The sequence below is a fragment of the Nicotiana tomentosiformis genome, chromosome 4 (assembly GCF_000390325.3).
Source record: "Nicotiana tomentosiformis chromosome 4, ASM39032v3, whole genome shotgun sequence".
Taxonomy (NCBI): Eukaryota; Viridiplantae; Streptophyta; class Magnoliopsida; order Solanales; family Solanaceae; genus Nicotiana; species Nicotiana tomentosiformis.
Window position 1 is genome coordinate 48,625,355 of NC_090815.1, and position 22,467 is coordinate 48,647,821.

General features: G+C 36.9%; 1 protein-coding gene across 2 annotated transcripts; it reads right to left on the reverse strand.

Moving 5' to 3' along the window:
• Positions 1-14,157: 14,157 nt before the first annotated feature.
• LOC104118956 (putative potassium transporter 12) lies at positions 14,158-20,831 on the reverse strand. 2 transcript variants are annotated; one of them, XM_009630344.4, is made up of 9 exons: positions 20,252-20,831; positions 19,372-19,600; positions 19,020-19,268; positions 18,162-18,212; positions 17,234-17,494; positions 16,474-16,526; positions 16,256-16,370; positions 15,877-16,131; positions 14,158-15,374 (listed from the first exon to the last, which is right to left on the reverse strand). In XM_009630344.4, exons 1-9 carry the CDS (start codon positions 20,519-20,521, stop codon positions 14,326-14,328), a joined length of 2,532 nt encoding a protein of 843 aa, XP_009628639.1. In that variant the 5' UTR covers positions 20,522-20,831; the 3' UTR covers positions 14,158-14,325. The 2 variants fall into 2 exon arrangements, with proteins under 2 accessions (XP_009628639.1, XP_018634054.1); XM_018778538.3 differs by lacking the exon at positions 15,877-16,131.
• Positions 20,832-22,467: the final 1,636 nt, after the last annotated feature.

Genomic DNA, 22,467 nt, shown 5'->3' on the forward strand with positions numbered 1-22,467 from the left:
TGTAATAGTGATTCCAAGCTATGTAGATGTTGTAGAGCTAATTCGAGCTATTTGGATCTTTGAAGTCTAAGTAAAATCCCAAGGGATTAAGCCGGGATCGTGTTCGGGGTTCGAGGACCAAGTCTGGACATCAAAAATCAAGAAAAATTTGTACTCTGAGAAAACTCCACAACCGCGGCGCGTGGGGCGGTGCGTGGTGCGCCGCAGCTGCCCAAATTCTGCTGCTTGTCCATTGTTGAGCTCTCTGGATTTCCCCACTAATGCCCTGTATGGAGCGTCTCCCCATGCGGCGCACTTGTGTAATTTTTACAGAGCCAATATCCTATTTCGGCTAGGAGATGGTGGTTTCGTCTAGGCCCGGCCCTACTTGATATAAATACATAGAAAAACGTTATCTTTTGGACTTTTGACATACTTTCGACCTAAGGAGGCTAAGGGGGTATTGGAAGACCACAAGCACAAGGATTTCATCATTCCTTCCTCACTCAAGACCCGAGTTTGGATTGAATTTATGTTTTCATATACTTTGATGATTGTTTGTGGATTATAGCTCTAGTTTATGTATTGAAGTATTTTTGGATGATTTAATGGTTGCATCTATATTCACAAGTTCATGTAATCGAGGGTGGCATAACTTGTGATATCTTTACATTATATTATTGGTTGAGTTCATAGATTCTTCTAAGAAATCGAAAGAAGCTAGTTGACTCATTGATTAAATGACGAGCGCAAAACACACTTAAATATGCTCGCTAGTCGAATATAGTATAGAATAATATCGTATTCACAGGGATTGGAGTTAAACAGTATTTTCGTAATTTGTATCTGGATTGCTATCCAGGAGAATCAACAGTTAAGATTGATGAGATTAAAACTAAATTTAACTAAAAGTCTAAACTATTGAATAATGACAATCGACGCAAGTAATGAGTAAAGAAGGTTAACAATGGGAGAATATAGGGTTTTGATAGGATAGGTGCAAGACAATTGTTTGGGATCTAACTCTAGATAACTCACTTCTAATGTTCAAGTGATTCTCTCAAATTCAATCAATTATTAGTTCAAACATTTAGTAGAAACTCCTCTCTGGATTAAGTCTCAACCTCACAATATGAACCAATTTAAGCTCGGTGAAGATATGCATAACTTCGTAGTGGATTGGTCTTTAGGAGAACCTCTCTCGATTATCCTCCTAACTGGGTTTAATCAACAATTCAACTAGCCTCTTTCGATTACTAAGAAGAATTAATGAATTCAACCAATAAGATAATGCAAAGATATCACAAGTTATGCCTCTCTCGATTACATGAACATGTGAATATAGATGCAACAATTAAAACATCCAAAACGATTCAATACATAAAAACTAGAGATAATATCTACAAACAAATATCAATACACCAAATCCATCAAACCCTAAAGGGAACTACTCCATAGATATGGAGTAATTTATCACAAATATAAAGAAAAACATAAAACGATCCAAACTCTTGTCTTGAGTAAGGATTGAATGATAAATTCCTTGTGCTTTCGCTTCTCCACCTACTCCTTAGCCTCCTTAGGTCTTAGATGTGTCAAAAGTCCAGAAAATAATTTTTTTTCCATGTATTTATACCAACTAGGGTTGGGCCCAGACGAAAACACCTTCTCCTATGTGAAATAGGACTGTGGCTCTGTAAACAATGCACAGACGCGCCGCATGGGGTGACGTGCCAGGCGGGGTGGCAGTGGGAAACTTCAGAGAGCTTGTAATTTGATAGGAGCAGAAATTTGCACAGATGCGGCGCGGGTGTAGAAAATTCTCAGAGTACGGATTGTTTCTTGCTTATTTATATCCAAACGTGGTTCTCGACCCTCGAACGCGATCTCAGCTTTATCCCTTGGGATTTTACTCAGACTTCAAATCTCCAAATCACTCGAATTCAATCCTTAATATTTACATAGCTCGGAATCCTCCTACAAGGCATAAAACACACAATTAGTGCACAACACTAGCAATTAAAGCTCAAATTCAATTAACGTGCAGTAAACTAGAGTGCAATAAGCGACTAAAACACAAGATTATAGCCTACCATCAATACCCCACACTTAAACCATTGCTCATCCTCGAGCAATCAAACTACACTTTATAAAAACATGACTTTTTTAAACAACTCTCATAATTCATCACATCAAGAATATTTAAAACAGATTAAGCATAATATCGTAACATCCTAGTCTCAATATTTTACTCAAAAGCACCACGCATTATTTCTAACCCCGCTCACTTACTCTAACACAGAGGTCAACGACATTACCTTTCCTTCATGAATCAAGTACCCTCACAACAATAGAGAGTAGTTCCACACACAATAGAAATTAAGAACACTTAGTAACTCATGATAGAAAGAATTCACTCACTCTCAGAAATAACATTCATATGCTACAAAAGATGAACCATAGGCTCGCCCGTAGTGTACTACTCTACTAATTGAGCTTATTCAGTTAAGGATCAAGTAGGACTTTAGTTCCACTCAAAAGCCAAACCAACCACCCCACATTTTAACTTTTACAAAGCTCATAACAATTTTAAGTGCTCATGAGAGGTGAAAAGGTTCAAATAAATGGTCAATTCAAAACAAATGGGTAAGGCTTGTAATGTGGTTGCCAAAGAAATAGGATTACAGGTTCAAAGGGGTTAACTAAGATACATAACAATTAGGTGGGTAAGAGCATACAACTGGCTCAACAAAGAAATGCATATATCCCTTCCAAGACTGAATAAAACTACTATTTTGCTTTGCAAACACACGGAGCAAGTTCTAGACATCAAATGCAATGCACAGAATACACACAACCTCACACCCACATGGCATATAACTCACTCAAGATTGGATTATCTAGACACTCTAGTCAAAGTAGTTAAGCAAAGTTAAGATCATACACTTTAAGGTGCTTATGCAAGAATCAAAAATTGAGCCTAAGCGTCATAACTAAGCACTTACTTTTCTCAAGGTATAATAAATTTAAGAGATATTGCCTTCAATTCAAATCATAGCACAAGGTTTCCTACTCCTAAAAAAAACTACTACTAACTACACCCGGTTCAAACAACACCATTGGAAAAGAACCGCGGCACAAAGAAAAACCAAGTGAGAATTATTACACCACTTAACAAAAGAAAATCTTTTTTGTCTTTTTCTTTCGACTTTAATCCCTCAAGAAACCTGTCGAATGATATCCATCGTCGGGAAAAATCAAAAAATTTTAAAATTTTTATTTTGTTTTTCCAATTTTTTCTCTATCTCTAACTACTAAACTACAAAGGCAAAAGCTAAAACTAAAATACATACATACAAACATACAACTATCCCCCACCCCACACTTTAAGTTGTGGCATGACCCCATGACACATAATTAAAAAGCATAAGGTAGAGGAAACTTCCCTGAATATCTAGTAGGGGTCTGAGTCGAAGTCGGGCTCCATTCCTCGCGCCCGAACTAATGCACACATCCCCGGCAAACGATGCCAAAATTTGATGAGCGCAAAACACACACTTAAATTATGCTCGCTAATCAAATATAGTATAGTATAATATCATATCCACATGGATTGGATTTAAATAGTATTCTTGTAGTTTCTAGCTTGATTGCTATCCAAGATGATCAACAGTTGAGGTTTATAAGATGTCTAACTAAAATTGACTAAGAATCTAACGCTATTGACTAATGACAATCGAAACAAGGACTAAGCAAAGAATGTTAAAAATGGGAGAAGATAGGGTTTTGATAGGATAGGTGCAAGATAATTGTTTTGCGCTCATCAAATTTTGGCATCGTTTGCCGGGGATGTGTGCATTAGTTCTGGCGCGAGGAATGGAGCCCGACTTCGACTCAGACCCCTACTAGATATTCAGGGAAGTTTCCTCTACCTTATGCTTTTTAATTATATGTCATGGGGTCATGCCACAACTTAAAGTGTGGGGTGGGGGATAGTTGTATGTTTGTATGTATGTATTTTAGTTTTAGCTTTTGCCTTTGTAGTTTAGTAGTTAGAAATAGAGAAAAAATTGGAAAAACAAAATAAAAATTTTAAAAATTTTTGATTTTTTCCGACGATGGATATCATTCGACAGGTTTCTTGAGGGATTAAAGTCGAAATAAAAAGACAAAAAAGATTTTCTTTTGTTAAGTGGTGTAATAATTCCCACTTGGTTTTTCTTTGTGTTGCGGTTCTTTTCCAATGGTTTTGTTTGAACCGGGTGTAGTTAGTAGTAGTTTTTTTTAGGAGTAGGAAATCTTGTGCTGTGATTTGAATTGCATGCAATATCTCTTAACTTTATTATACCTTGAGAATAGTGAGTGCATTAGTTGTGACGCTTAGTCTCAGTTTTTGACTCTTGTATAAGTACCTTAAATTGCATGATCTTAGCTTTGCTTAATTGCTTTGACTAGAGTATCTTGATAGTCCAATCCTGGTGAGTTATGTGCCATGTGCGTGTGAGGTTTTGTATATTCTATGCATTGCATTTTATGTCTAGAACTTGCCCTGTGTGTTTGCAAAGCGAAATAGTAGTTTATTGAGTTTTGGAAGTGATATAGGCATTTCTTTGTTGAGCCAGATATATGCTTTTACCCACCTAATTGTTATGTATCTTAGTTAACCCCATTGAGCCTGTAATCTTGTTTCTTTGGCAACCACATTATAAGCCTTACCCATTTGTTTGAATTGACCATCAATTTGAATCTTGTACCTCTAGTGAGCACTTGAATTTATTATGAACTGAGTAAAAGTTAAAGTGTGGGGTGTTGGTTTGGCTTTTGAGTGGAACTATTGAAATAAGTAGAAAGGTGCAATATTTTGAAAACGTAAGAGCCACTGGAATTGAATAAAAAAGAAAGAAAAAGTAGTTGTATTGTTGTGCAAATATTCCTTGACAGTGGTAACTCTTGATGTAATTATGCTTAAAGAAGTTGGGAGTTGATGTATCTTGATGTGAAGGTGGAATTATGGTCCGACATAAGTGTGGGGTTTGAACGGTTAATTATGTATTAAAGTGCTTAGGGAGGTGTAGTCACTCTTATATATAAATGTATCCTACCCACCCCGCAACCTACATTACAACCAACTAATGTCCTACTTGATCCTTTACTGAATGAGCTCAATTAGTAGAGTAGTACACTACGGGCAAGCCTATGGTACGTCTTTTATGGCATATGAATGTTGTTTCTGAGAATGAGTGAATTCTTTCTATCTTGAGTTCCTAATTGTTCTTAAATTTCATTGTGTGTGGAACTACTCTATATTATTGTGTAAGGGCACTTGATTGATGAAGGAAAGGTAATGTCGTTGACCTCTGTGTTACAGTAAGTGAGCAGGTTGTGAAAAAGGCATGGTGCTTTTGAGTCAAATCTTGAGGCAAGGAGTTTACGGTATTGTGCTTAATTTGTTTTAAATGTTCTTGATGTGATGAGTTAGCAGAGTTGTTTAAAAAGGTTGTGTATATATGAAGTGTAGTTTGATTGCTCGAGGACAAGCAATGGTTTAAGTGTGGGGTGTTGATGGTAAGTTATAATTGCGGGTTTTAGTCGCTTATTGCACTCTAATTCACTATATTTTATTTGTGTTTGAGCTTTAATTGGTAGTGTTTTGTACTTATTGTGTGTTTATGCCATGTAGGAGTAATTCTGAACTATATAGATGTTGTAGAGCTAATTCGAGCTATTTGGAGCTTTGAAGTCTGAATAAAATCCCAAGGTTTTAAGCCGGAATCGTGTTCGGGGTTCGAGGATCAAGTCTGGACGTCAAAAATCAAGCAAAATTCGTACTCTGAGAAAACTCCACAACTGCGGCGCGTGGGGCACTGCGGCTGCCCAAATTCGGCTGCCTGTCAATTGTTGAGCTCTCTGAATTCCCCACTAATGCCCCCGCATGGCGCGTCGCCCCATGCGGCACACCTGTGTAATTTTCACAGAGCCAATGTCCTATTTCGGCTAGGAGAAGGTGGTTTCATCTGGGCCCGACCCTACTTAATATAAATACATAGAAAAATGTTATTTTTGGACTTTTGACATACTTTCGACCTAAGGAGGCTAAGGAGGAGTTGGAAGAACACAAGCACAAGGATTTCATCATTTCTTCCTCACTCAAGACTCGAGTTTGGATTGAATTTATGTTTTCCTATACTTTAATTTTATTTGTGATGAATTTCTCCATATTTATGGAGTAGTTCCAATTATGGTTTGATGGATTTGGTGTATTGATGATTGTTTGTGGATTATAACTCTAGTTTATGTATTGAAGTGTTTTTGGATGATTTAATTGTTGCATCTATATTCACTAGTTCATGTAATCGAGAGAGGCATAACTTGTGATATCTTTGCATTATATTGTTGGTTGATTTCATAGATTCTTCTAAGAAATCAAAAGAGGCTAGTTGAATCATTGATTAAACCTAGTTAGGAGAATAATTGAAAGAGGTTTTCCTAAAGACCAATCCATTACGCATTCTTGTATATCTTCACGTGCTTAAATTTGTTCATCTTGTGAGGTTAAGACTTAATCGAGAGAGGAGTTTTTGCTGAATGTTTGAATTAATAATTGAATGAATTCGAGAGACTCACTTGAACATTAGAAGTGAATTATCTAGAGTTAGATCCCGAACAATTATCTTGCACCTATCATATCAAAACCCTATCTTCTCCCATTGATAACCTTATTTGCTTAGTCCTCGTTTTGATTTTCATTAGTCAATAGCTTTAGATTCTTAGTCAATTTCAGTTAGACATCTTATAAACCTCAACTGTTGATCATTTTGGATAGCAATCAAGTTAGAAACTATGAGAATACTATTTTAATCCAATCCCTGTGGATACGATACTATACTATATTTGATTAGCGAGCATAATTTAAGTGTGTGTTTTGCGCTTGTCATTCGTAGGGACCTCACTTTGCCGGAGGTAAGCCTATATCACGGGTGTTTTTGACAATCAATCAAATTTGACACATTCCAATCTGGAGCAAACTTTAATTTCCATTAAGAGGTTTTGTTAATGACAATCGGGTTTCATCATTGGGAACAAAGTGGGGATAGTTACAACATGATTTCTAATGGTACAAAAGATGGCATTGGCTTATTGATTCTCCCTTAGGGAATTAAAAGTACAAGAAAGGAAATCAACCAGCAACTTAGTAATCATCCCCGGAGTTTCCTCCTAACCTTTCCTCTTCCTGATCTTGGTCATCTTCAACCTCTTCATTTTCATCATTATTGTATTTTGATTCTTCTTCTGGATCCTCATTTTCTTATGTCTCAGACTCGATCTGTATGTACTTAATCACTTAGTTGTCGTCATCCGGTGGTGGAAACATGTGGTCGACCGATCCTGGAACTACCTGTCGATGCATGGTGGTAGTGATGAGATAGTGGGGCAGGATTTTGTTGTATATCTGCAGGCTGCCGCTGAATCCTCCAATCCGGTTAATCCCTCTCTGCTAGACCTAGCCAGTTTGTCTTCTTCGTTGATCCATACAAAGTATTCAGGAGTGCACCAGGGATTTTGCCACATTCCCATTGTGATCATGTCATTCCACTCATCCTGGAGTCTTCTTACCCTTGATATCGGAATCTGCCCATAGTGGTGCATACCCCTGAATCCCCTCAAGACCTATCAACTTGATGAAGTATTTTCCCAGGCTTATCAGGATTGCTCTGCCATTCCACCAAGAAAGTTTCTAATTAACGAACTCTCTGCTCAGATGGGTCAAAGATTTCCGCCATTCCTCCTGACCAAGTGGAGCCTAGTGTCTCATCCTTTCATTGTGGCTACGGATCATGTTACTAACACCGACAAGGTAGTCAATTGTCACCTCTCTCTGGAAGAAATGTTATGTGGCCCATATCTATAGTAGCAAGTTGCAGCCTCTAAAGAAAGCATATCCTCTTGAACATGCTGACAGTGCTCGGAATGTCTCCAATATTATCGTAGGAACAATAGTGACTTATAGATTTCCTCGAAAGGTGGCCAAAACCAGGGGCAGTAGGTTGATATTGATTCGTCCATTCCTTTGCGAGAAAACCAGATGTCTCAATAATGCTAGAGAAAAGGTTAGTGGTGGAGGCTTTTCGATGCTGCTTGATCATATTGGAATTTCTCATGATGCCATTCATAACTCTCATGGTGCCCGAATCTGTCGAATAGCTGGTCCAAACTCACCATCCGTCTTCGATGTTTCTTAGATTCATGTTACTTGTTAGGCCTAGTGCATTGAGAAACCTGTGGTCTGGCATGACGACTGTCAGTATTGGTTTTCACCCAGCGAATGAAAACTCTGTGAAGCTGGTAAACTCTTCCAACATTGGCATCAACTCACAATCAACAAACTTGAAGACTACCTTGGCTGGGTCCCAAAACTCTATTAGTAGCCTGGTGAGTATCTTGTCAACTCAGATATTCATTAATGCCATCAGTGCTCCAAGGTGTGTCCTGATCTTATCCCCGTGCTCCCATCGAATATTCCTCCACCACTGCTTTAATCTGTGAGGTGCACCCATGACCATGTTAATCTCCGGGATGTTGTGGTTGATTTCCATCTAAAAGGGGTGAAAGGTTTGGTAAGTTTTGCTCCGGATCACTTAATGACGTATCTGGATTGATTCATCATTTAACATAAAGCATATCATTGGGTGCATGACCCGTTGACGTTAAGATGGATTTTCTAATTGTGAGTCGATACCTAGGACCGACTCGCACAAGGTTTATGCAACATGACCTATGCTAAGAGTAGAATATTTCCTAATCTTAGAGTTGGACTAAATAATTGTATGACGTTATGGCAGCTGGCCTGACAAAGCCGTTCTCTGAAACTAGAGAGTTTTTGAAAGAAGGTTCGGAGGGGTGTAAAAGACAACCCTCGCGTGCCATTGTGTGTGATTGTGTACGGCCAAGACTCGATAGAAAAAATGTGATGACAATGTATAACGCAGTAACAAATAATTGTGATAGCAATAAAAATATTAAAAGAGGTAAATAAGTACATGTTTGACATGTTATAGAAATGTAAACATGTAAGACAAGTAAACACATATTTGCAAACTTAAGCACAATTAAAGCAGAATGTAAATAGACATCCCTAATTTTAGGTCTAGCCTAAGTCTGCTAAGGTCAAAACCTAAGTGTAAATTCCCCAACAGAGTAGCCATGTTATTGAACCCTATTTTGCACTGGTCAAAATAAAATACAACTTAATGTTTCATCTGATGTTGATAAAAGAGAGTCACCACCTAATATTTAAGGTATATACGGTTACATATGTGTTTGTAAAGTTATTATCCTAATGGTCTACTAACATGTGAGATTTGGGTAAGGGTTCTAGTTATTCTAAGAGGAAGGTGTTAGGCATCCCTTAAAATCCACATGAGGTGGCTACTTAAATTTAGACTAGGTTTGGGGAAAGGAAAGTCTACATTTCGCTCAGCGTAGTGTCTAAAATGGCTCAGATTTGTGAAGAATGTTTTGAAACCTTGTTAAAAAATCTCATCGTTTGGGGAAAAGTTGTGAATTCTATTTGAAAGGAGAGATATTATTTGTGAGGTTGTGCAACTTGTAAAGAGAAAGATTTATCCTGTAGAAATATGTCTCTAGTTGGAATACCTTTGTCTTTGAAGACTATTTTAGCGAGAGTCTTTTGCTTAAAAAACTCGTCGATGTTTGCAAACTTGAATATGCGAATGCCTTTAATTTTGAAAATAGCCCGTTATTGCATGTGATATGCTTAGAAGATCTAAGGAGTGTTAGTTTTTGTTCTCAAATATGTTAAATTAGTAATACGCGTGAGTAAATTATTTGTTTTATTGAAAGGGTTAGTTTCAAACTATAAAAGCTCAAGTAACAAAAAGTAAGCGAGTTTTTATAATCATATTTGACCGTCTTTTACCTACAAGTATTGGCTTGCATATGTTTCCTAAACAAAACATCAAATAATAATCCTTCGTAATGTTAGTTTCCAAAGACATATATACATGAGCAACAGATAAATGGCTAATGATTGTTTGAAATAAAAGGGGAAAGAGAGATGGACACTTGGTATTGGGCCATCGGATAATCACGCACAACATGTTCACATAAGTGGCGGACTCAACGTGTAGTAAAGCAAAGAATGTGGCCCAAGTCTAGAACTTGGGCTTGAGCTCCAAAGGAACTAAGCAGGCCTAGATCATACATGCACAAAAGAACAGGGGAAATAATTAGTGAAAAATTAATAAGAGATAAAATTATAGCAAGTAACAATAATAACATGAGGGGGAGGAATACAATGAAACTAATTTTACTTGTATTAATCCGATGAGGATTAATAGGAATTAATAACCAAAGGCTTAGAATGAGACCTTATTTATGGATAAAATTCCCATGTGGGCCCCTAACACTTCAGAGTTCATAAGGGTCTCAAGGACCCCAAGTTGTGCTTGTGTCAGGGAGAGGGTACTTTAGCCACAATCTAGGTTCACACCAAAATACCTTATCCACCTACGACTCTTCCTCAAAGATTTAAACACAAGTCAAGTTTTAGCAATTCCATGCATTGTCAGAAATAAACATGAGGTTCATGATAAGCTTCACAAAAGCTCAGATGCACAGAAGTCCAACACACTAATACAAACAGCTACTGAAGATGTTGCATTATCATCAAAATACCAAAACATGAGAAATTCAGAACCATCAAGAATACTGACCCTAGAATCCCTTATCAGAATACTAAAATAGGGGTATAGCATGGCAAATGGACTGATAGAGTCTAGAATCATTAGTGACCTTAAGGTTGATCTTAACATATATCAGAACACTTAGAAGAATCATTATTAAGATAGAGTAAGTTAATTAGACATTTTCAGGAGACAAGTACTACTTCTAGTCAGTTCAGGTTTCAGAGAGATTTAGCAAGTGGTCCAAGCAGTGATAAATGACATAGAAAAACATTTGCACTAGTTTCTTTAGATTTACCGAAGATTTATCATTTCAGGACCTCTTAACAAGTCCATAACACTTAGCGCAAACCAATAGACACTTCAGATTGGTCTAGGACTAACATACACATGGCTGTAACCTTTCTTGACTTGTTCAAACTTCTTAGAGGTGATGGTAGATACAAAGACACTAATATACCCTGAAGGGTCAGTTTTTCCTAATGACATGATATCTAGTGGTAACAATGTTGAACAGGTTTTCAGGCTGCTAGAGCCAATTAACACTCTATTTCATGATCAGGCCCCTCTATGGTGATATCAAATAGACATGAAATAACAAGTAGAGAGGTTTATCCTTAGTTCATTAAGCAGGATAAGCAGGTTGTAATCAATATATTTAAATAGGTAATTGGGTTCAGTGACAAGTTATACCAACAAAGTCTGACTCATGACCTTCACATGCAGTTATTAATCTTATTCTACTAAGATGCATGACAACATGATCAAGTCTTAACATGAGAAACAGAAGAAAGTCCCTTGATGAGGGTCATTCATTTGAATACAATATGATAGTGTACGTGGGTCAGGATTACACTACAAGTATAGGTCTAGGCAGGCAACATAGTAAGTTAGGCATACAATTTTCTCAAGCTAAGATCATAAAAAAGGTTCACAAACACCATTGGACTAGCAGAAGTAGCATGATGAATGTGATCATGAGCACAACAGTCAACAAGAGTCAATTAACCTTAATAACAGTAAGGATTCTGAATGGCCACTCCTACAGAGTTCAGAATCATGAGATAGCAGAGGGACATGGCAAATCAAAATACAGCAAGTGAGCAGGTTCAAATTTATCACATGATCTCAAGACACAATGGTAAACTTATAGGAGTCACTAAGAACACAGAACAAGACTATCAACTAGATTCAACAGAGCCAACAAATCAAATATAAAGTTGTAAAAAGATTCACCCATTGAACTAGACACAACAATATAATTTTGTGGACATGATTATCTTGCTACTGGAGATAACAAGACATTAGAGAGGATTTAGAGACATAAATCGATTGGCTATCTGAGATGATAGTGTTCGTATAACTATTTCTCAACTAACAAGGGTAAATCACATATAAAATCAGCATAAGGTTTCAATTTTGACTAAATGCAAAGACTTAGCGGGATCTGTTAATGGGAAGAACATGCAGAATCATTTTGACTAGCTAAGCTATGAGAGTTAAGATTCAAATGATCATTACAGGTTAACAACAACACAAAGTAACATAACTATCTGGGAGCATGATCAACCTTAGAGTAAACAGAATAACCGGAAGGTCAATACTTAGTAAAACCCCACACTAAATTGCTTAGCAGATAATTTTCAATATAAACGACATAAACATAGAGTCACATAACTAATTTGGGAAAAAACTAAAGAGAAAAGGTCAGCATATATTGACCTTTTGCGGAGCAGCAAACCAAGTAGATGCTAACAGCCGTCTAGGATGTTCAAACTTTCTACGATCAACTCATAGTAGATTGAACTCGAACGAAGAATGAAAAGAAGAAAGAGAAGTTAGAAAGGAAATACTGGAACTCAAATTTTGATGGAAAAGACTTGAACTTTAATTCTTTTAGTAGTAGTATTAGGTGTATTGATGTATATTGATGTTTGTTAGGTGAAGGCATTGAATGCCCTATTTATAGTGGCGTTCAAGCCACTTAGGGTTTCGATCGGTTCAAACAAATAGTAGAAAGTGACGATAGACGGATGATGGTAGTAATAGAGGTGAAATCAGAGAACTACAAAGGGGAAAAGCAACGGGGGATTTGCTTGGACACGAGGAGTTGCGGAGTCGACCGTTGAAGAGTGAAGAACCATCGGTCAAAGCCCTAATGTCCAGAGGTCACTGCGTTTGACCTCTAGACATCGAATAACAATGATGAAACCAGATATAATATCCATGCATGATCCTATTTGAAAGAATGGAGCCAAGACAGATGAAATCCCATGTCACTCTTTTAGGTCTAGGGTTTTGAATTGTAACGACAAAAGGAGAAAGATTCAAGCGCGACTCACGGCTAGCAGGGACAAAGGAGATGATTAGGTTCGATTAAGGTGACCTTGCACTAATTTGTGCAAGGTTTTTTGAACTGATGGAGTTACAATATTGAGAGAATAGGGAGAGAAAGAAGAAAAGGAGGAGGCGGGGTGGTGTTGGAATGATTTAGGGTTAGAGGGGCCCGTTAGTTTAATGTGAACGAATGAAACCGTTAGATCATTGTGATCAACGACTCTAATATTTTGGCAATAAAGGAAAGGAAAAATAATTAAAGTTGAAAAAATGGGAACCGTTGGATTACTTTGATCTAACGGTTAAGATAGGACGCTCAGAATTCCAAAAATAAAAGAGAAATTGAGATTAATTATGGACCGTTGATGATTTGAATCAACGGTCCAGATATATTGTGTTTCTTTTGTGAGTGTAGAAGAGCGGTGATGTGGCAGATGCCATTGGTTTAGACGGAGTGATACGGATCGTCAAATCAGATGGATGGGTGGGTTTGGACCGGGTATGATTTGGGCTAAATCAGCTGGTATATGGTTTAAAATTTGGCCATATTACATTTAATTAGACAATTGCAATTGTAGCCTTTTGAGTTTTTAACCCCCTTTAAAAATTAAATTACTTAGACTTAATTAATCCTAATTAAACGCAATAAAATATAATCATCGAATATATTAATAATTGCTTTAATTAATTAGTTACTAAAAAATAATTATAATACTTCATTTATTGAATTGTTAAAATCGATTTTTGGCTAATTAAGATAATAAAGATAATGTAATTATAATCCTGAGACTAAATTATTAAATTAATTGTAAAACTTGTTTATTAAGATGTGAAAGTTATTGGATCGAAAGAAATCAACGAGTGTTTGAGAGGAAGAGCAAAAGTGTGCAACTTGTAGCTAAGGAGATAGCCTACATACGTAATGCCCGAGCTTCATGTAGAATTAGATCTCTTATCCGTAGCCTAAAGTTCTAAGACCAAGCGTATGTTTAGGCTTGAGTTTGTGCTGTTGTATGGTTCAAGACTCTAGCAAGCTGTGTGAGCTTAGCTATTCTCTGTAAATATTCCTCTGGTAATTACTAAAATTGTTAGTTACCAACCAAAAAAAAAAACAATAATTTAGGAAGATAGCAGAATATCCATGGAAGGCAAATAATGATAAGAATATTACTTGAACGTGTAATAGTTTGTTCTGTTCTTGAAAATGCATGCTTCTTACATGAATACGTATGCCTCGAAAAATTTGGCATCAAGAAATTTTAATGCAGCACTTACAAGGCCAGCAAGAAGCTAAATGGTACCAAGATCAAACCATGTATGTCATTCCCACCTGGATAATATTCATGTGAGGAACACGCATTGTTGCAGCGCCTCCTCTACAGTTCTTCCTCATGAATGCATAGAAGTAATTTATTGACAGTTTCTTGATGAACCAAGAGTTTTTCTTCGCCCTCACGTCCCCATGCCCAAGCAAATATGTAAATCCAGATTCTGTGGCTTCTCGAAGAGCAGAGAGCTCATATTCCAAACTAGGATCTTCATCCACTGACATAACACTAGCTGGCAATGCCATAGATGCTTCTGATGTTGATGCCCCTGCGTCTAATCTTTGATCACTCATTAATGGAATCTTAAGCTCGTCCATTCCATCACCATCCTGTATTTCAGATTCATCCCTGGACTTCACGGAAATGCTATCAAGATCCTGTTGAATCAGGTTGCTTTCCAAAGCAAGATCCAGGGCCTCCTTTCTTAGAAACTTCTCAAGGCTATCCACCAAAAGTTGCTCAAACGCATGATGATCTTCTTTTCTGACATCCTTATAGCCATATCTAGCTACACAACGGAACATATGATAGTCCTTCGGACCAACCCTTCGAAACAAGAACCTTTCATCCTGAGGGACAATAGGTACTGGTACATACTTGATGCATACAAAGACTATCACAGAGTGAATAGCTGGGAGGTCCAATAGGAACTGTCCAAAAATAGAGGGAATGCCTTGAACCAGCTCATTGTATAGTAAACCTATCCCTGGTACTCTTACAGTCCCAAGAGAAGAGCCAAGCTCATGCATGAAATCCATTGAAATCTTCTGCTTAACCTCACTCTGGTACTTCAAGACACTCCCATAGTTCCAAAGATACATCACACAGAGGAAGAAAGACGCAAAAACAAGTGGAAGCCAACCACCCTCCAAGATCTTGGATAGAACAGCAGACATATAAATGAGCTCCATTGTTCCAAATATAAGTGGAAACAAGAAAGCCAGAAACAAATTTGTTTGCCATATCAGAAGCATTACCACTGTAACCAAAGTGGTGCTAACCATCATGACACCAACTTCAGCTATGCCTGCAATAGAAAAGGAAGAGCTTCATGTGAAATATGCTCAAGTAAGGAGATCTACTAACGGCTGAAACTCATTTTAGTTCTATAAGTAGCTTGAAGTTATAACTTGATAGAAAAAGAAGGGAGTATAATATTGAGGGGCAAGCAGCCCCAGAGCCATTTTTTCTTCTTTTCTTTCTTCCATCTCTCTTTTCTTCTGCGGCTTTAATTCCGAAATACGCTCCTAATGATATATTTGTATAGCTGGAGCTTCTTGAAGAAGTGAATGTTGAAGAACAAATGCAATTGAGAGGGAGAACAAACAGCAGAGTTTCAAGCAAGTACTCCCGTCCATATCAATTTATATAGCAGTGTTTGAACTAGACACACAATTCAAGAAAGACACTTGACAATCTTTCTGGAGTGGACCAAAAAGAAAGAGTGCCATATGGAATGGAATAGATCAAAAAATCTTTTGTCTGTTTTAACAAATCCAAAAAAAAAACTGCAAAAGTTAGGGACCAACCATATGCATTGGCTATGTCTGTCGTGCTCCTGAAGGCAGCAACAACAAGCATGCACATTATCATCAAAAACCAATTAATGACAGGAATGTAAATTTGACCCATGTGCTTCTTTGAGGTGTGAATAATCTTCAACCTTGGGAAGCATCCAAGAGCCATAGCTTGCTTAACACATGAAAATGAAGCAGATATCATGGCCTGACTAGCAATTATGGCTGCTACAGTTGCTATCCCAAAAACTGGCCAGAAAAAACCATCTGTTGTTGACAAAAACTACTAGCGTCAAAGAAGTGCTTAATAATCAAAACCGTTCAACATTTGAATCTCTAGAAAAAGGAAGAGGCAAAAATATGTTTACAAGCTTCCTCTTGGCAATAATACCTGGGACAGAATCATAAAATACTCTGCCATATGAATTTGGGTGTTTCATAAGATAAGCAGCTTGGCCAAAGTAGGCCAAGAAAAGGCAGGGGAACACCACGCTTGTGAAGGCAATCTGCAGCAGTGAACTTACATCAGAATGGAAACAAATGCTGCAGAAATCATATTTATGGGAAGGTAGAGGACACTTTAAGACAAGGCAAAATAAAAAAAGGAACCTGTATAGACTTCACAGAGAAATGACCTAAATCAGCAAACATTGCTTCCGCTCCTGCAATAATTCATCAAATAGCTTATCAACTCATCAACAACTACTATTATCATGCCTTAATTACAAACTAGTTGGAGTCGGCAGTAGAATCCTCTATATATCTAATAATTCGTCTTTAAAGGAAAATTATGAGTTCTCTAAGACTAAGCTTTTTCTTGATCTAACACTTAGTCCTACACTAACATATATATATCTGAACAAACTAAAAAGACTCCTGGAAAAAGAAGTAGGTTCTATCGAGATTTGAACTCAAGCTATATGTCTGAACCCCTAGACCATGGTAAGCTCAAACAGCATTTATATCATTAATATTCTAAATAATTTCTCTGGTTTTCCAGATGGATGCCTAGATACATGCATCATAAATGAAATAACACATTGCAAATCAAATTTCAACTCAATAGAAGCATTTGCTAGAGCAGTCAGGAAAAAGGAACATTCATTGCCTTTGAGAATAGCTTGAATCCTTGTTTCTTATGAATCAAACAATGCATGCTTGCGCTCGTTAGAAGACAAGAAGCCATTAGGCCATCAATTAAAACTTTGCAAATGTCTCAATTATCATACTCCCCATTACGCACACAGTGAGAGAAGTAAAGAAGGCAGCCCCACATATGCACACATAAATTGAAAACTCAGACCTCTGCATGCACCAAAATATTTTAAGAACTCTAGACCAAACCAACGGAGAAAGGAACTCCACGTACCTGTGATGCATAAAACACAGCCACCAAGAGCTGACCATCCATTGGTTGAGTTCTTCTTGAAGAACAGATAGATATAAGCTGGATTTAAAGCCCTTAAGACAGTTACATCATGCTTCAGCAGGTTATAAATTCCTATAGACCCCAGACTGAAGAACCACAAAGCAAGGGCAGGAGCAAATGTGAAACCCACTTTGCTTGACCCATATTTCTGTATACTGAATAACGCGCCAAGGATGATAATTGAGGTGATAACAAGAGCATCTGCAAACAAATTTAATAAGGTGTTTTATGCAAAGTCACCTACCAAGTTTGCCACATCTCTTCGTGATGGTTGGACATAACAATGTCCATGATATGAATGTGCAGAGAGAACTTCAAAATATTTCATTAGAGAATATTTAAATCAAAGGCCTGCGATACTAAACATATGCTGAACAGCCAAAATTTTGCCATTCCACTAAGATGTAAAGTGGTGGTTTTCCATATCGTAAGGGAACCTTAGTTTCCCACAGTAAAACTTATAGCTAGAAGAGGCATGCAATTTGAAACGACTCAAATCTTTTTGTTGTTGTCTTGGACCCATAATTAATCCTACGGATCCTTAGGATTAACATATTCTTTCCCATCCTGTAGTTTTCCTGAATAAGCCAAGTAGCACAACTCTTTCTACCCGTCCTGTATATTGTCCCTTTTCTGCAATGTTTTTTTTTTTTGTTTGTTTTTGATAAGGCCCTTTTGTTCAATGTAATAGAACTTTAATCACTGGTTTGTCAGATTTATATTTATAGTTTTGCCACAGTACAAGTAAAAGCTAGAAGAGGCATGCTATCTGAAACCAATTTAGCATTTCCAGTAGAGCACAAATTTTGCAGTTCACTTCTCAGAAGTAGCTAGTAGCAGCAATTACAAAGAAAACAAGGAAACTCACTTGTGCCAAATCCGGGGATCTTACCCTGCAGCCCACTTACAGCAGACATAACTGCAACAAATCAGAAACTAATTAGAGAAACTAATCTAGGTGCCAGACAACTTAAAAGCATAGTCATAATTGTACCTCAAGGAACCCGGTTCACACACTAAGGCTACAAGCCTGTGAAGAAATAGAAATAACAAATGGCAATGTTGTAGACGAGTTCTGCACAATGTAAATTGGATGTTGATGCTTCTATCATATTAGCTAGCCCTGGGTTGTTCCTTTCTATTTGACCCTTTTTTATTGAGGACCTGAAGCTTTCACATCACCCACTACCACTACAGTATGTACAAGGTAGTTTAGAGAATCCGAACAAAGGCGTTCATCTTATGCCAGTGATTGAACGGAACACAAAGTATAGTGAAAAATCAGCTTTTTGTAGATATGTTTTAAATCAATAATAGTAGCAATGGTAGCAGAAGATATTCTCCTTTTTCTTTTGAGCTAAATGAAAACCATTCTCCAAATTAAGTTGATGAGGGAGTTACTATGGTAACTTCATTCCGATAGGCACGATAACACCAAATAAGACATACAACTTACCCCTGAATTTTACAACTGCTGTGTTATATTTCTTAAACAGACATCAAAATTGTTCCATCCTCTAAAACACTTCATTTCTACTTTCCCATTCTTCTAGTCTTCTTCAACAAAGATAGTGAATAGCATTTATGACGAACGTAGAAGATCAAAACTGGATGCTAGAAAGTTCACTCAATGTTGGTTGTTGGCCACTTATGGGGGGATCTTAGAAAAAACGCTTCTACACCTTTCAAGGACAACAAAATTGAAAATAAATAATAAATAGAATACCTGACATTGCTGGGGTCAGGATACCATCACCTATTATCATTGATGTTCCCATCAGAACCAACAGCAAGAGAAGGGTTTTCAGAGAAGATTTGCGTTCCAAAATCTCCTTTATATTTAAAGCCCTTTCCAACTCTGGAGTGGGCAACTTGAGCTTAAAACTTGAGATGCGTTCATCAGCTGGCTGTCGATTGGGAAGAAGGTTAACATTTGCATACCTGCAGATCAATGAATACAGTGCAAATGTTCCTCCTGCCATTAAAATCATTGAGTTGTTAAGGAAACCATCTTTCCCCAGAAGACAGGCACATGATAAGTCAAATATATAAAAGGCAGTTTTATGAACTATCCATACCTTCCCCATTATCATTGGCCTTGAGCACTATAAATACATATTTCATTAGTGGAAGGAGAGCAATTGTGTATAACACGATGGACAATGCCCCCAAGACATCAACTTCAGATGTGATGGGCACCTTGCTGAAAACATCTGAGAAAACATATAAAGGGCTTGTCCCCAAGTCACCATATACTACACCAAGCGTTTGAAATGCCAGAGCAAGTGTACTCAAAAGAGAAGCCTCCTGATTTTTGAAGAGACATAAATTAGTAAAGGAAGACATGAAGGTAGGCCATTGTAGAAACTCTTCTCCAAAAGATAATCACAAGTACAAACTGAAAGAAGAGCAAGCATTTATATAATTATATCCCTATGGTTAATATTCTTATCTTAAGAACTTTTTCATGACACATTGTTAGCCAATACAATCTAGAAAATGGAAGTTGCCTTGCTAGTCATTACGCAAAAGGAAAAGAGAACAGGATATAAGCTTTTCTCAAAGTTCGACCTTAGCTCTACTACATTCTTGCCATATATAGGGACCAAAAACTCCAAAACTACTTCAACAAACTGCCGGAAACTATAATTAAGTCAAATAACGAATTGCCTTGGGCAAAAAGGAGGAGGAGAAGATGAAACAATAAAGTTTTCTTGGCCAGCCTCTAAAAGTTGTTACAAAAACTTTTACGTTCTCAATGCTCTCCCTCTTATGCCAAGCTTTTGATTAGTTTCATTTTAACTAATGCGCAGAAATCGTATAATCTTATCCAATCTCAGATTATATTCCCCCCCCCCCCCCCCCCAAGTGCTCTAAGAAAGAGGGTTAATTTGTTCATACTTCATAATGACCCATAAACAATTGAAAAGGAAGATGAATACACAATAGCATTTTTACCTTTTTATGGTGACTGGCATGAGCAACAGAAATCTCCATAGCTTCAACATCAAAAGAATCAACTCTTTTGGGCTTCTTGACTAGCCTTCTCCTTACAGATCCATAACCTTCTCTACTAATTTCCTCATCACCAAAGAGTAACCAAGGTGGTGATTCTGAGTCCACTTCACTACCATCCACCCATCTTGTCGACCCCCCACTTCCTCCAGTTGTGCATCTCTTCAATAATCCCACTGTACTGCTGCTCTCTTCTATCTCTCCTTTCCCCATTTTTGGAATAATAATGCTTTCTTCTTTGACTATGGAATTTCTGCTATAAGATTTGGTAAACTACACTATCACTTCAATCATTTCTGACAAATTCAAGAATCTTGAAACTTGCAATAACTAGACAAAGGCACTACTTTTATCTTTTCAGAATTTTCCCATTACAGTTTCAAAGCTGAATATTATCTCATATTCCAAGATCCAATAAGGAAGTAGGTAATAGGGATATTGTCTAAATAGTAAGTAGTAACTTTTTGTGAACTGAAAAGGTACAATAACATTGTAACAGAACTCAAGAATGCACCAAACGATGTTGACATTTTCTTCGGCATGATTTGCGTTTTTTTGTCTCAATTTTGATTGGTTATAGCAGTATTAAATTGCTGTAGCCTTGTGCCAAATTAAAAAACAATATCAGTATTAAATAGTTGTAGCCTTGTGCCAAATTATAAAATAATATCATGTGATACACGGTAGCATTCAATATAGTATAAGGGATCAAGACCGGTTTTAGCGTAACTATCAAACCGTACCTTGAGGCATACATCATGTGGTGTGCATTATTATCGCACGTAGTACTGCCTCTCTTTCTTTATTTATGGTCATGGTTGTATCGATTAATCAGTCAGTCTCGAATTAGTTAGGTTTGATTTATAAATCTTTTAATCCCCTCCATCTTATTCAGATCAACCTTAGTCCAATACTACATGATTTATTTTTTTACCTTATTAGGACAAAAAAGTTTCTTCAACTAGATGTGCTAATTTACTATTCACTCAATTTCACTTTATCTTATATAATTTGGAATACGATAGTCAAACTAATTAATCTTCGTTATAAATTCAGACATTGAAGTGAGTTTGGTATTGTTTGGATGGTTGAAATATTTTGAAAATTATTTCTCTAGGAAAATAAGTTACTTAAAAATAAGAAAAATGATTTTCCTAGTAAAAGTAGGAAAACAAATTTCATAGTGTCATTCCACTCTAGTTGCCTCTTAGCCACCTACCCCACCCCTCCCTCACCCCCTATATAGCACCTTGATTTATTTTTATAATGTTTTTAAGGTACATTAAATGGTCATCAACCGCTAAACGCATCGTTTACATGCTAATTGATGGAATACATGTATATACTGCGAAAACAAATAGCAGGGTCATTTGCATATAATATAAACAACACATAATAATATATTAATCAAACATAAAATCGATACTTATTTCTTGAAGTGTGATCGCGATCGCGAAAAGAGCCTCCAAGCATAAGCAAAACCTGTTAACGAGATCATACTCTAGTTCCACGATCTTTTACTATGTTACCCAAATAGTACTAGAAATTTGCAAGATTCGTGTGGTCAAATTTTCTCCATGGAAAAATGTATATCGAAAACGTGTAGCCTCCTTGATGGAAATAAACCCTTTAAATAACCACAAGTTTTAAGTTTAAAACCCTTTCCTAAGCCTGTTGGGTCTTAATTTTTCACCAAGAAATAGGATCCCATCTAATTCCTAATTATTCAGGCACAATAGGGACCACATAATTTAATTAGCAAGATTTCCTATTATGGACTTAATTCAAAATATCTGAATTAATACTAACATAATAAATTATGAATTATTTCATTAAAATTCATAATTGCATTCCTCAAGGTTGGGAGAAGGTGCCTCCTTTGAAAGGGGTCGCAGTACCAAAAACACAGGTCTCCACAAAGTCGCAAGACCATGTATGAGAGGTTCAATATCAAAATTATTCCATTAAACCTTATTTAACTCCTCATATTAAGATTAGGATAGTAATCAAATAAATTAAATTACTAACAATTTAACACATGATTATTTCCTTTAGACGTTTGCTTAACTTATTTCTTGTGACGAGTATAAAATTCACCTGCATGGTTTACACATAAAAAATTAAAAGTTCTCATAAAGGCGTATCATTAATCTCAAGAC